The sequence below is a fragment of the Nothobranchius furzeri genome, chromosome 9, assembly GCF_043380555.1.
Source record: "Nothobranchius furzeri strain GRZ-AD chromosome 9, NfurGRZ-RIMD1, whole genome shotgun sequence".
In the NCBI taxonomy this organism is placed as follows: domain Eukaryota; kingdom Metazoa; phylum Chordata; class Actinopteri; order Cyprinodontiformes; family Nothobranchiidae; genus Nothobranchius; species Nothobranchius furzeri.
In genome coordinates, this window is record NC_091749.1 from 68,763,205 (window position 1) to 68,778,734 (window position 15,530).

The 15,530-nt window shown below is 41.7% G+C and overlaps 1 protein-coding gene across 2 annotated transcripts in view; it reads right to left on the minus strand.

Moving 5' to 3' along the window:
- Positions 1-12,456: 12,456 nt before the first annotated feature.
- The window catches only part of LOC139071848 (zinc finger protein 420-like), a 36,827-nt gene continuing 33,753 nt past the window's right edge, over positions 12,457-15,530 (minus strand). For both annotated transcript variants that reach the window (XM_070555131.1, XM_070555132.1), the window contains exon 2: positions 12,457-15,530. This exon is cut by the window's right edge and continues 627 nt beyond it. In XM_070555131.1, coding sequence (XP_070411232.1) covers positions 14,158-15,530 — 1,373 coding nt within the window. In that variant the 3' untranslated portion in view covers positions 12,457-14,157.

The following is a 15,530-nucleotide window of genomic DNA, read 5'->3' on the forward strand; positions in this document are numbered from 1 at the left end:
CACAATCGGTGGCTGATTAAATACTTTTTTGCCCCACTGTATATGCGAACACTACACTGACCTTTCGAGACTTAACTCACGCCACCCAGCCCGACCAAACCCCAACCGTGCCGACGCTAACGTGTAAGCTCCATTAGCTAGCAGGTATTATAAGATTATTTCAAACCTGAAACTGGAAACACAAACCTATAAGGATACTGGGCCTGATCAAAGCATTTTAGATTCGTAGGAGCCTAGATATAAACAACAACAAAGGAAAAAAACACAACTGAGTAAAGAGAAATATAATTTACTGAAGAAATTTTATTATGGATTAGAGCTGAAACAACTAATCGATTTAATCGATTATTGAAATAGTTAACAACTTTTTTAGTCATCGATTAGTTGTTTAATAATCACATTTTACCGCATAAAGTCTATTTTTACCACAATCTGACATCGGTTACAATCTGTTAAATTTGCCGCCAGTGTGTGGCAGTAATGAGCCACTGATCTACCAGTGGAGCCGTAGAAGAAACGAGCCAATAAGTGCCCTCGGTTTTCATGACGTAACACGTTACTGACGCGCATCTTGCTGTGAGAGATGGCGGAACAAGAAGAAATACGGAAGAAAAATAGAAGCCACAAAACTGAAGAGAAACCCCGGACAACAACCTCACGAGTATGGGAGCACTTCCCTCTAGATGCCATGAAAAGACGGGTGACCTGCAAAATATGCAAAAACCATCTAGCATGGCACGGAACACGACGTCCCTAAGTGAACATTTGAGACGAAAACATGTGGGGGCTGATGCAGCAGAGGAGCAGCCAGCCCGGTGTTCTGACAAAACGTCCTACCCGTAGGTTAATTTTACGGTTTTTTACATGACACAAACCCTAACCCTCACCCTAACCATAACTCTAACCCTAACCAAAGGAAAGAAGTACTAAGACTTACTACTTATCTATTTTCCTGCAAATATGACAGCGGAGTAGCATTCCCCTTTAGTGTTGTGCGCATGCGTGCACATGCTCAGAAACAACGGGTAGGACGGCTTACGGGGTAGGAGAAATTCCCACAACACCGGTAAGTAACAGAAAATAAACAAGCTAAATATAGTAGTCCATCACTACACGCAGATCAAATTTGGGACTTAGTGTTTTAGCTGAGTTCGTTATAGTGGATGTTAAACATGTTTTTTTGCCACGTCGGTCTAATTGACTAGACGCAATCGTGAATTTCCTCCGTGTTGTGTATCATGCGCTTGCCAAATTTAGCACGTCTGTTTATAAGAATGTTCTCGTTAAGAGAAAAACGGCACAAACCCATAACTATGTTCCTCATTCAAAAAAGGACAACTCCGTGGAGAAAAATATACAGACGAGCTGTGTCCAGGTGAATATAACACGGCATAGTTGTATGCTTTCAATTTTTAAATACAGGAGAAATTCAGAAAGTCATTTTTGTACTATTAAAAGGCTGTTTTACTATCTAACGCTGTAAAACGCCTCACAACACATTTTTGTCAAAATAAATGATCACTGTATATTGTTAATTAATTCAAATAATATAATATTGATTTACTGTTGTAGTGTGTGTGCTGCTTTATTTTATATGTGTACTTATTTCAGTCTATTTGTGTTTCTTATGCAGAAAAAAACAAGCAACGATGGACAACTACATGGGGAACAAGACACTCACCCCCCAGCAATGCATACCACTTACAAACTCTATTCTAGATTCTACATTATTTTTTATGGAATTTACCTCTTATATTTTGATGCCAAAAAATTATTCTGGACTGATATTTTGCACTGTTTAGCTCATTTTACACCGCTGACTGTGTTCATGTGCAATAAAATAGATTGCATTCAACTGCACAATTATCTTATGTTTTTCTTTTTCTTAACTGAAATGTATTCATCACTTGTATAGGTTAAATAGCTAAACAATAACAAACAGATTAATCGATTAATCGAAAAATAATCGACAGATTAATCGATTATGAAAATAATTGTTAGTTGCAGCCCTATTATGGATCCAGTTGCAAATAGAAAAGGCCAGAAAAAAGCTGCTCAATTTACAACTAATTTCCATTGGCTTAAAGCTACAATTTTAAGGGGTTCTAAATTTAATTTTTCACAAATCTCCTATGTCCTCCTTAGGGATGAGTACCGAATTCGGTACTTTTTAAGGTACCGACCGAATTCCATAGTACCGACCGAACACCGATTCACGTCATTTCAAACGGTGCCTTGTTTCGGTACTGAAAGACAGTTGCGCATGCGCAAGAGCGTTATGTTGCCGGTCCCTGCGAGCCCGTTGTAAACAGAGCAAGCATGGTAGAAAGAACGCACGCTAAAGCTTGGGTCCACTTCACTAAATGTGATGGGTAACTGGGTGATGAAACTAGCGACAGACAACGATCTAAGTGAGACATCCTCATCTTAATCTGCTCCAGTAGGTAAATAAAATGTTTAAGATAACGTTACCTTGATTTGTTAGCTTCCGTTTCGCTAATGGTGCGTTCGCTTTCTCCTCGGAACTCCGAATTTCCGACTAGAAGAACATGAACGCGCTCTAAAGTTTGGCTTTACTTTACTAAATGCGACGGGTGAATGGATGAAGGTAAAACCAGCGACAACGATCTAAGTTTGAGGCATCATCGTTTTAATCTGCTCCAGCAGCTAAATAAACTGTTTAAGATAATGTTAGCTTGATTTGTTAGCTTCCATTGCCACCGTTGTTACCAGCTAATGGTGCGTTCGCTTTCTCCTCGGAAATTCTAACTTCCCAGTAGGAAAAATCAAATGAAAAAGGACGGCAAAAGGAATGAAGATACACAGTAAATTTAGTTCACAGTAAAGATGTTTGCTTCAGTTTAATTATCAGCTTATAAAACTACAAGGACGATGTTAAAATACAAACTTGTATGTTATTTATCGTGATATTTATCAAATATGGTTATATATTGAGAAAAATATATATTTAATTATAAAAGAGAATTAAAATAATAAACACTCAAAAGTATCGAAAATTGGTACCGTTAAGTACCGGTATCGACTCGTAGGTACCGGGAATTAGTACCGGATCGATTCAAATGTCAAAGGTACCCATCCCTAGTCCTCCTACAATACAGTTCAAGTAATCACAGTGAAATATCACCAACACATAAATAAAACAAAGAAGAACTAACTACAGCTACATGGTTTTACAGAATATTAATTCAATGCTTATCCAGAAATAATTATCTAATATAATGTGGATAAGAAACATACATTAGGTCTAAAGAGTAATAAGTGCTTATAAAACGCCAAAATAAGTGGAAATGCACAGAAAATACACCACACACAATATTCAGACATAAACCTTAAAGAGGGCATTTGTTTTGACTGAAATCTAGCGTAACTAATGGCCACAGTTTAATGCATTTTTGATGCTAAAATGCTAGCGGCGTACTAACTCTGCTAGCATGCTAACGTTAAACACTCACCAACAGCGTGAGGCAAAAACGGGGATTCCCAACGTCCCATCTGCTCACAACCACGGGTGTCTAAAGTCAAATAATAGTTAAATTACTATTTAGAACAATAATTTACACAACAGCTGTGGGGTTGTTTGTATTCTTACTGACTTCTAAGTTTCAAAAGCAAATTTTCAAGTTGGCTACTAACGAACGCGAACAGGTGTTCTGACTATCCGTGCTCCCCGTCGAAACTCGAAATGTGCTACTTTGGGGAAATGCGCATGCACAGGCTGATTATTGCATCACAGGCTGTTTACAAGTCGAGACGCGCTACTGTGGAAGTTTACGTTTAATCTCGACACTTATCTAGTTTCAACTCGTCGAAGGTCACAGTAAATTTTCTTTAAGTTGTTTTATTAAATTACTGCTTGCTGTATGTTTACTTGACAGTTAGCTTGTAAATGGCTTCTGAAATATCGTTATACTGTAAACAAGAAATTTCTCCCATTGTTTACAGTCATTCTGAAAGAGTCCCAATGTTGAGATGTTCAATATTGTGCACTCATGTGCTAAGCTGTGTAATCTGGTGTTATTAAGCAGGTTGTGCTTTTAGTTGTTCACCACTAGAGGGGCATGCACACTGCGTCATTACGTAACAGTTGCTTGAGGAGAATGGAGTCTCCGGTGTGGACGTTTAGATGTGTGTGTCGCAGTTTCTAAATAAAAGACACGAAGAAAGCACTTTTGGTCCCATCTTTCTTTTCCTCGAGTTCATACGTGATTGATGCTGCAACGCTCAACACCCAAATTAATATTCAAAGATACTTTATTAATCCCAGAGGGAAATTAGAGTAGTATCCAAAAGTTTTATATTATACATATAATACATTTATCATAGTTGTATAATCTCCCAAATTATACATTCAAACAAATAACTAAGTATTGGGGGTAAGCATATTTAATCTGTGGATTAATTTGTCTAATAAAGGATTAGGTAGAGAAATAGAACGGTAAGAGCTAACGTCGTACAAATCTCCACTTTTATGAATCACTTTCTCGACATGGGTGAAAGTAGTTGGTAAATCGTCATTGTTCTGAGAATATTCAAATGTTTTTAGCAACTGGGGTTAATTTTTACAAAATGACTAAATTGCTTCTTACACTATCCACTTTTTTTCATAAAATAACAGTAACTACCGATTTTCAGTAAACCTGGACATAATGAATCAGCTGTTGAAATGTGCGTTGGAAGGAAAATTCGATGAGGAAGCACGGATTGTCAGAACACCGGTAATACAGGTCTCTCTCTCTCTCTCTCTCTCTCTCTCTCTCTCTCTCTCTCTCTCTCTCTCTCTCATGCATAATGCATTTGCAAGTTTCTCTTTGAACCCTAAGAAATCGTTTATATAGTCAGGAATTAAATAGACTAAACATCTCCGACCCTTACCATGCCACTGGGATACTTTTTAAAAACGCCAGAAGCTGTCGGAGCGGACCTGGCCAGGGAACGCCTTGGGATTTCCCCGGAGGAGCTGGCCCAAGTGGTTGAGGAGAGGGAAGTCTGGGCCTCTCGACTTAGGCCTACTGCCCCCGCGACCCGACTCCAGATAAGAAAATGAATGGATGGATGGATGGATGGATGGATGGACGGACGGACGGACGGACGGACGGATGGACAGATTATAATATGGGCAAACTGGGCACAGGCTCAGGGGCCCACAGCCCCCCTCCCCCTGCGTAGCGGCTGCAAACTCACTGATGCGCCTGCAGCCTCTCAGAGTTCCTGCTGCTCTAAACATTGAAAGAATCATTTAATTTTCTGTTCCTCACTTCTGATTACCTTCAATGGTGTCTGTATGTTGCAACCACCAGGTACAAAAACTAACTTGTTTTTATTTGACTATTTTTCTGTCCTGTCTGTTTATTATCTTCCTGCATCTCCTCTCAGTCCTAAAGAAAAACTGCTACCTGGGTTCATATATATTCACCTTATGAGTTACCTTTGAACTGCAGTTCTAAAAGATCTACCGACCGCAAAAATAGCAGAGTGCGCACCGGTGAGGTGAAATCACCGGAGGACGAAACAGGTTATGCGCCGCTCCGCAGCAGTAAAACGCATCAGGCACAAATAACAGACAGAAAACATAAAAGGATGTGAGCCGACATAAACGATCACGTGTTAAATTTGTTTTTGAGGTGGCGACACTTTGAGAATGTTACTGTGGCCGTGCTCAGGACGCATCTGTCTGGAGCGCGTCAACGATCAGAGCTCTGCGCCTCTCAGCTCTAAATAATCCCAGCAGAGTCCACTTGAATAATGTAATATAAATAGAACCATGATCGTTTACGGTCTAAAAAAATAGTCTACAGTTCATCTTCCCTAATGTGTTTGTGGCCCTGCGGATTTTTCTAACTCTAACTGCACTTCTTATATGTACCTCTCACCGTTCATAAGGGTACTGCACCATCAGCTATGTCAGCCCAGACAAGAGCAGAGAAAATAGAGACAGAATAGAGGATAATTCTGTCTGGATGTGGATGGAGATTACATTTTACAACAGCCGGATCATCATTTAAATACATAAACCATCACCTGTCTTCTAGTCCACGCTATCAGCATTAATTTAATTGGTGTGTTTGTGCGTGTGTGTTTTCCACTTCAAACACTGGTCTAACTAACCAGACCAGCGTGTCCAGTAACATATTAATGTTACAATTAAACAATTTCACTTCATGTGGGCTAGGAACATTTCACCTGCCGTGGCCCGACCGCTTCTGCTCCACATAAACTTTGTGCGTGATCAAATGTCTCTACAGGTGCTTTCTGAGCTGAAGAGGCTATTCTGCCTCAGACTGGATGCGTCATGCGTCTCCATATTGGAGACGGGAACAAGCGCTATTCAGCCATTTTTCCAAGTGACATATCCCTCAGAGAGACCGGGTTTCCAGACGGTTTCAATGGGAGGAAATCTTATCGCATGCGTCGTGGTTCTGCACTGCGCTGCAAACCCCTCTACAGATCTACAGCTCACTGTCCACCATGTGCGCTGCGAGCTGCGCTGAGCACAGTGTCCAGTATAAAGCTCTGGTGTTCTGATGGGAATCTTTTCTTGATTGATTTAGTTACCTCCGCGATGTGCGTAACGATTAAAATGTCAGCTCATCTGTGTGCGCATCAGTGTGCGTCAGGGTAATTCTTTCAAAACAACCAACATCCTTGAGTTTATCCGTCAACATAAACAGTCAAATGGAAATATCTGTAACCCTGCCATTTAACTGTTTTGTCTTCTTGTGAAGATTGTTGCAAAGAGAAACAATAAAACTTGATTAACCCCAGAGCCATGCACACTGCGCTGTACTCCGTGACTGTAAATGAGGGGAAAAACAATTTAATCAGATCCTTTTCTTACCTTTTCAACATGGTTTAGAAGAAGAAAATATCATTTCTATAGCACCTCTCAAGATAAAATCATGAGGCGCTTCACAAAAACAAAAATCTAAAAATATAAAAAAGCATTTAGAAAATGTTTAAAAATATATTTAAAATGAGCAAAAATAGACAATTGTGATTAAAAAAATGTTAAGAAAGAGAGAGAGAATAGGAAAGAGGGAAATCAGTGGATCCTGAGGAAGGTGGAATATGTGGGGTCATACAAAAGCCAGCTTGAACAATTTAATGTAAAAATTTCATTGAGTACAAACTTTAGTCGCACCAATCTAACGAGACAGAGCCTGGGTTTGTATTCTGAACCGTTTAAACATGTTTAAAACGGAGACATGCGTGATGCGTCTAAAGTTCGCACCTGCTCAGCTATTATGGAATTTAAACTGACAAGATTAATAACATAAAATTATTCTAGGCAAGACAACATCCCCCACACTTTTGAAAAGCTTGCAACGTGCCTGCTACCAGTTACAAATTGTGAAGGGGAACGATTTTCACAAATGGCAAGAATGAAAAATGAACTGCGAACAACACAAACTCAACAGCACCTCAGTGCACTCTCACTGATGGCAATTGAATCTCAGCTTGTGATGAATCCGGACTTTGATGACATTGTAAATGAATTTACTAATAGAAAGCCCAGAAAGCAGTTTTTCTGAAGGCAAGAGAGGAGACCAATAAGAGGAAACAAAAAGAGGAGGAAGGAGCCAGGAGTCAAGAGGAAGAAGGAGACAGGAGTCAAGAGGAGGAAGGAGACAGGAGACAAGACGAGGAAGGAAACAGGAGAAAAAAGGAGGAAGGAAACAGGAGACTAGAAGAGGAAGGAGACAGAAGACAGGAGGAGGAAGGAAACAGGAGACAAGAGGAGGAAGGAGACAGAAGACATGAGGAGGAAGGAGACAGAAGACAAGAGGAGGAAGGAAACAGGAGATAAGAGGAGGAAGGAGACAGAAGGCAAGATAAGAAAGGAAACAGGAGACAAGAGGAGGAAGGAGACAGGAGACAAACAAAAACATGCAGATGTTTAACACTTGTGTCAACATAAGTAAGCGAGTTTTAATATTGACAATGTTATGAAATGTCTAAAAAGTGCTTCTGGGTGGCAGTAATGTTGGGGGAGGCCGGGTGGGGTGGGGTGGGTGCCCAGGGGCCCCTGCAATGATAATCCAGCCCTGGATGGACAAATAACATAGATTTACATGTAAGAAGTTTAAATAGAGTGCTGTGCTGTTTGAATGTATAAACTGAACACCAAGAGAAATCACTAGTCTGATTTTTTTTTCCGTGAATAAAATAAATATGTCAGGCAGGAGCGTCTCAGGATCTGTCTGAGATCTATCTCGGTGAGACAGATAATAGCAATCCAAAGTGCTTTTTATGTGTGATCTGACAATTGATCAATCATTGCTGGAAAATGAAATATAGCTTAGCCGGGTAATTGCTGTGATCATAAAACACGTAAACGACAGCACGCAGAAATCACGAGGCAACGTTTTACGTGATACGTGATGTATACTTGTTGCTATGAGTAATAAGACAGAAAAAGCCACGCCAAAATAAGTTTAGGAAGCCCACTAAGAATCGTAATAAAAGCATTTAAAATAAATACCATATACAGGACACGTTGGTTTAAGTACCTGATATGAAGTGGTTGCTGCATAAGCGAAAACCTTTACTCTCAGGATCCCACAGCTTCATTTTAGCCTGGAGGCTAGCGCGTTTCATTGCGATGATCCAACGTTTGCGGCGTTCCGGATCTTGAGGAATCCTGTAGAAGGCTCTTCCCTTATCTCATCCACGTCTGTTCTGGCATCCTGGGGCACAACAGGAATCTACCATATTTCCCGTTTGATTGAGTTTTCTGACAACAACAAATAGCCTAGCTGCGGGCTACTGCCTGCCAAGATGGCGCAGATTCGATTTGAACTGTTGCATGCCGGGAGAAGTGACGTCAACTCCCGGAGTATTTCAGAAACATCAAGTAAAAAAACAGTAGCATGTTGTCAGGGGTAGTGTCGTGAACCAGGCCACCGGGCTAACTCTAGGTGATAAATCTCAAAGCACTTATTCACGGTACTAGATGGTGGGCGTGACCTCTGCCTCCTCCTGCAGGCACCCTTACTTTGTAGAGAAAAACTGTTACTTATATGCAATCTAGGCCTTTAATTCTGGTAAAATGACCTTTATTTAGCTGTAGGAAGACTCTGCTGATAAGAACATACAGACACTGCAAGAGCTTATGACACTCATCAGACCCCCATCAGCTTACCCTCTGATCAGGCCACAGCTGATCTAAACAACCTGGGATGGAATGAAGCAACCAGCAAACTCACCTTGCCGAGCCAGAGAAATAAAGGAGGCCCCCACGAATTGCCTTTTAATTTCCTCCCGAAGGAAGAAATAGTTTATTCCACACACAAAAATGAAAAAAGGTACTCCAAACAGGGAACAATAGCGTAGGCGAAATAGGAAAAGCTCGTATCAAAAACCCAAGTCTAGCAGATCCGCGGGAAAACAAGCTCTGTGTAACACACACTTCAGCTGTCAATCACCAACTCTCTCCCTGACCAGAACCCTAGACACTTTTATTTCCCACCTCCCACATTATGCATTACAATATTTTTTCCTTCTTCCTGATCTTTGTTTTACTGTCTCGTCAACTTTTTTAACACCTGTTGAGGAAAATTCACATCTTTATTTTTGCTGCACAAAAACTGTCTCTTGCCTCTCTTGCAGGCCCAGTCTTCTGAAGTGTGACTTTCTGTGGTTTCCTGTCCCCATCTTCTTTTCCTGGTCTTCTTTACACATGCAGTCCTTTTTAGACGTCACGCTCTGACTTTCCAAGAAGTCAGCGTTCACACCTCTGGCCTCTTGGTTCTGTTGGACCCAGTCAGCTTGTTCCACAGAACAGAGTGCAGAGCAGGGGGGCCAGCGGGGGCAGGGCAGAGGCCCACGCACACACTTCAGTCAGGAGCGGAAGTGCAGAGTTCACACACACATTTCAGGAGCTGGGGCCTGTGTGCAGGAGTGGAATGGCAGGAGGTCAGAGGTTTTCACAGAGATGAGCTTGGCCCAGACTCGAAAATGTGACCACCGAGTCTGCCCCAAGTCTCCTCTCAATAGGTAGCAAGAGCCTGTGGAGGAGCGAGACGTGAGCGTTCCCTCATTTGGCTCGCGGTTTGGGCGGCCAAGGTTTCAAGTTCCCTTTTTGTTTGGATCAGTTTAAGTCAACTAGAACTTATTCCTGCACGAGTGTGGGCGAAACAACCTCTTGATCCTTAATTAGGCCTCCAGTTACCTTAAAGACAGGAGCTTGGAGTCCATACTCACACACAGCAGAGCTGTCATACCTGTAAGGAGGTGGCAGGGAATACAGTGGAGCAGAAGGAATTGAGAGGCCCCCTGTGTGTGTGTCTAGCGGCTTCACAGGAACTTCTGCTTAGCTCTCAGCTTTGTGTGTAACGTCAACAGAAGCTGACTGCTGTTGATGTTTTTCCACCGCTAACACCTTCAGAGACAAGTTTTGTGACTGTTGTGATTAAGTGGGTTCGTGATCTTTCATCATCTAACTCCTGAGGCCTTTTCTTACCCTTTCTCCTTGCCACAAAACTCAGCTTGTCCCCTGCATCCACTCCAACCTGGTTGTATCTGTCCCTCAGAGCCATTTCAACCTCAACCATAACCCGGCATATCCAGCAGCCAGCTGGATATGAAATATGTTTCAGTACAACCTTCCTTCCAAAATGACTGAACATTACAATCATTGGGGATTTTCTCACTGTAAAATTTTCACTATATTAAAGTCCCATTAGTTGTCACACACACAGGTGTGTGTGCGAAATTTATTCTCCGCATTTGACCCATCCCCTGGGGGAGCGGTGAGCTGCACACAGCCGCGCTCGGGAACTATTTGGTGGTTTAACCCCCCAATCCAACCCCTTAATGCTGAGTGTCAAGCAGGGAGGCATTGGGTCCCATTTTTTCAAAGTCTTTGGTATGACCCGACCAGGAATCGAACCCCTGATCTCCCAGTCTCAGGGCGGACACTCTACTAGAGCCCTGCACGGGCCTAAAATCTGAGCCCGTGTCCGGCCCGGCCCGAGGGGGTGGAGCCCCAGCCCGACCCGGCCCGAAACGGTTTTCAGGACTCTCTGGCCCAGCCCGAGCCCAAGCCCGACGTTTTTTTTTAACCAACTAAATGAAAATAAAGTGCGTCAATCCTGACCAATGTGTTAAAAGACGTGCAGGATCCGAGCGTCGCAGAAGCGCATGCGGGAAGCTTCCTCCCACTGAAGCGAGTGTTTTCCAAACCCTGTCGCTCAGAGAGACTTGTCACTTATAAAATGTTCCCTGATTATGAAACTTTGGCTCAATAGCGCTTGTTCCTGTCTCCAATGTGCGACACATCCAGGAGCCTGTCTGAGGAGAAGCCCAGAATCTCACATCCTCTTCAGCTCATAAGCGCCTATATGATTATGCACAAGCGTGACCCAACACGGTCTCACAGTAAGACTGGGTTGGACCAGTTCAGGTTTACGCAGACAATCTTCACATAGAATTGACATACAGATATAAAATTAATTCAGTAAAATATAAAGCATTTTATTTAAATATCCATTCATTATTTTTACAAGCACAGAGAGCCGCATCAGATGGATGGAAGAGCTGCGGGTTGCCGACCCCTGCTCTAGTTCAAGATATCATTAAAATTCCAAAAGTGCTGAAAAGAATAAAAATGGGGCTTTCCGTGCATATACAATACATTACGGTAGCCACCGGGATTCCCTGTCTTGAGCGCAACGAATCACAATACAGATTCAGAGACGTGCCGAGTTTGTCATCCAAAATGCTCCGTTTTATAACTTTTGAATGGCTGATCAGATTCAAATAATTCCAACGGTTCCTAAAAGTACATAAAAGCAGCTTTCCAACGATATATAGCATGAAGCAATCAGAGTTAGAGAAAATATCGCTACGAGGGGAAATCCTGCTGTACAGCCTGATTGAAACGGAGTGCAGCGCCGCGGTGAAAGCGGATACCTATAAAATGACATGTTGAGGACGCAAACTCAATACATCTCTTTTATTGTGAGGTAATAATTTCTCCAAGTTTTGCGGTTGCGGGCGGGAGTAGACATGTACGCTGCAGGTGCGGGCGGGAGTGTAACACACACGTTGCGGTTGCAGGCGGTAATGGTCAGAAATTCAGCAGGAGCGGGATGAAGAAAACAGTCCCGCGCAGGGCTCTACTGCTGCGTTTAAGTGTTTCAAATTTTTAAATGATTTTGATTAGAAATAAAGGAGCCCGGCCCGTGTCCGAGGTAATTGCACAGTCGTTGGCCCGAAGCCCCAGGCCCTCGGGCCGGGCCGACCCGAGGGCCTGGGGCTTCAGTGCAGGGCTCTACACTCTACCACTAGCCCACTGAGAAAGGTGTATATTCTTACATATTGCACCTTTAAACATATATTGTTCGGCTTCACTGACCATCCATCTGAGGAAAAACAGCATTTTTGTGTATTTAATGTTATTTAACATAACAATTGGCATATTCATAAAGATCAAAATACTAATAAAAAACCATTTTTCTCTTTATTTGAAAATGAGATCAAACTATATATGATCACTCCACTAATGTTAACGCTGTTGTTTACACACAATTCTTTTTACGTCTGGCACAGTGACTACCAACATGTAGCTGATGTGCCAACTCCCCTAACCAGTTCTCCTGAACTACCAGCACAATCTCTGCTTCAAACTTAAGATTACGGTTTAAAAACACACGTTTATCAAGGAAATCATGAAGGAAATCTCTTTTCACAACAAACACACTGTCATTAAAAACTGTAAAGTCAGCTGCCCTACTTTTCATACCAACTTGTTGAATTGGAAAACACTTTTCACACATTATTACAAATACAGTTCTTCACAGTTGTTTATTCACGTTTTTTTAAAGCATGCAACATATTTTTAGAACTCTACACGCGAATCCAAAAACACACGCATTCTTCTCAAAATGGTCTTTGGTTTCCAAATGACACGCAAACCATCACATGAGTAAACATTTATAAGAACCAGATTAACTCTGATGTGTAAAACATTATGACCACTTCTCCAGTCATCATAACAACTTATTGTGTTCAGTGTTACACTTACTGTACTACGGCAGTGCATTAAATATTTCAGAATGTTTGTGTACAAAACTCACAAACACGTTACAAAATATACTTTAGTGTGTTTTAACACAAAACAGAGTTCATCCAAACCAACACAGAGTTGCCTATGCAGTGGTCTACATATACAAACAGAAGACTATAATTAATAGTTAAGCTAAAACAAATAAAGGAAAAAATGAATTAATAAACGACTGTGCTGCATCCGCTCGTTTTTATCTGGCCACAGCGCCTCATCCACATCACAAGCAATGTGCTCCCTGACCAAGCAGAGTAGAATTGAAAACTTGGGAGGTTGTCAGGCCAGGTCCAGACCGCCTTTTGAGGGACACTGGTATAAAGCAAGAACATTTTTAAGGCAGATGTGATCACAAGTTAAAGATCTGGGTAAAATAATGGCATGGGTTAGGAGTTTTCTCTCTCCAGATGTCTTTCCAGCCCTCTTCCCAAGTAGGTCCATCTGGAACTGAGCAGGGCCGACACGCCCACTGCTGACTGATTGGCTAACTCAAAAGCATGCCTACCATTACCAACTCCGATTGGCGGCGGGAATCAGCCTGCTGGAGGCTTCCCGCATGCGTGATTCATTATCGTTGATGCTGTGGAGTTAAGAAGCCTCTCACAAAAGCTGTTTTTTTTCTGTCCCTCACTGCTGTGAGGCGTATGCACGCGCACACACACACACATTTCTGCCAGACCCAGCAAAGCAGGATGCAATATGAAAGTCAGAAAGTGTCCAAAAGCAAGACTACTTAGGCTGCTTTTGTTTAATAATGGACAATGCGGACTTCTCTGCGCTTTTGACCCGCCCACATGTGCTTGTGACATCATAGACCACCCGTGTCTTAAATCACGTGCGCATGTGCTCAATCACATCTACATTCCTAAGGCAAGCAACAAAATGTGATGTTGTCAGCTAATTACTTTTCAAAAGCGTTTTTCTAACAGGAAGTGTGGCTAAAATAAGTTTCCACCCATGCCTTGAGCACTTTAAGGCATCTATGATATGTTGCCAAACATATTTTAATGAATACAATCTCAAGTGTGAATTTTCAAATCAGAAGGTAAAGAAAATGAATCTCATAGAAGATGAAATCAATTCTCACCTGTGTGAGTTCTTATGTGTTTAGTCAAGCAACCACTGATAGTAAAACATTTACCACAAGTTTTACATGGATATGGCTTCTCACCTGTGTGAGTTCTCATGTGTGCAGTCAAGCTACCACTGTCTCTAAAACATTTACCACAAGTTTCACATGGATATGGCTTCTCACCTGTGTGAGTTCTCATGTGTGCAGTCAAGTTACCACTTTTAGTAAAACATTTACCACAAGTTTCACATGGATATGGCTTGTCACCTGTGTGAGTTCTCATGTGTTTAGTCAAGCTACTACTGTCTCTAAAACATTTACCACAAGTTTCACATGGATATGGCTTCTCACCTGTGTGAATTCTCATGTGTTTAGTCAAGCTACTACTGATACTAAAACATTTACCACAAGTTTCACATGGATATGGCTTCTCACCTGTGTGAATTCTCATGTGTTTAGTCAAGCTACTACTGATACTAAAACATTTACCACAAGTTTCACATGGATATGGCTTCTCACCTGTGTGAGTTCTCATGTGTGCAGTCAAGTTACCACTTTTAGTAAAACATTTACCACAAGTTTTACATGGATATGGCTTCCCACCTGTGTGAGTTCTCATGTGTGCAGTCAAGCTACCACGCTGTCTAAAACATTTACCACAAGTTTTACATGGATATGGCTTCTCACCTGTGTGAGTTCTCATGTGTGCAGTCAAGCTACCACTGTCTCTAAAACATTTACCACAAGTTTCACATGGATATGGCTTCTCACCTGTGTGAGTTCTCATGTGTGCAGTCAAGTTACCACTTTTAGTAAAACATTTACCACAAGTTTCACATGGATATGGCTTGTCACCTGTGTGAGTTCTCATGTGTTTAGTCAAGACACTACTGTCTCTAAAACATTTACCACAAGTTTTACATGGATATGGCTTCCCACCTGTGTGAGTTCTCATGTGTGCAGTCAAGCTACCACGCTGTCTAAAACATTTACCACAAGTTTTACATGGATATGGCTTCTCACCTGTGTGAGTTCTCATGTGTGTAGTCAAGTTACCACTGTCTCTAAAACATTTACCACAAGTTTTACATGGATATGGCTTCTCACCTGTGTGAGTTCTCATGTGTGTAGTCAAGTTACCACTTTTAGTAAAACATTTACCACAAGTTTCACATGGATATGGCTTGTCACCTGTGTGAGTTCTCATGTGTTTAGTCAAGACACTACTGTCTCTAAAACATTTACCACAAGTTTCACATGGATATGGCTTCTCACCTGTGTGAGTTCTCATGTGTGCAGTCAAGCTACTACTGATAGTAAAACATTTACCACAAGTTTTACATGGATATGGCTTCTCACCTGTGTGAATTCTCATGT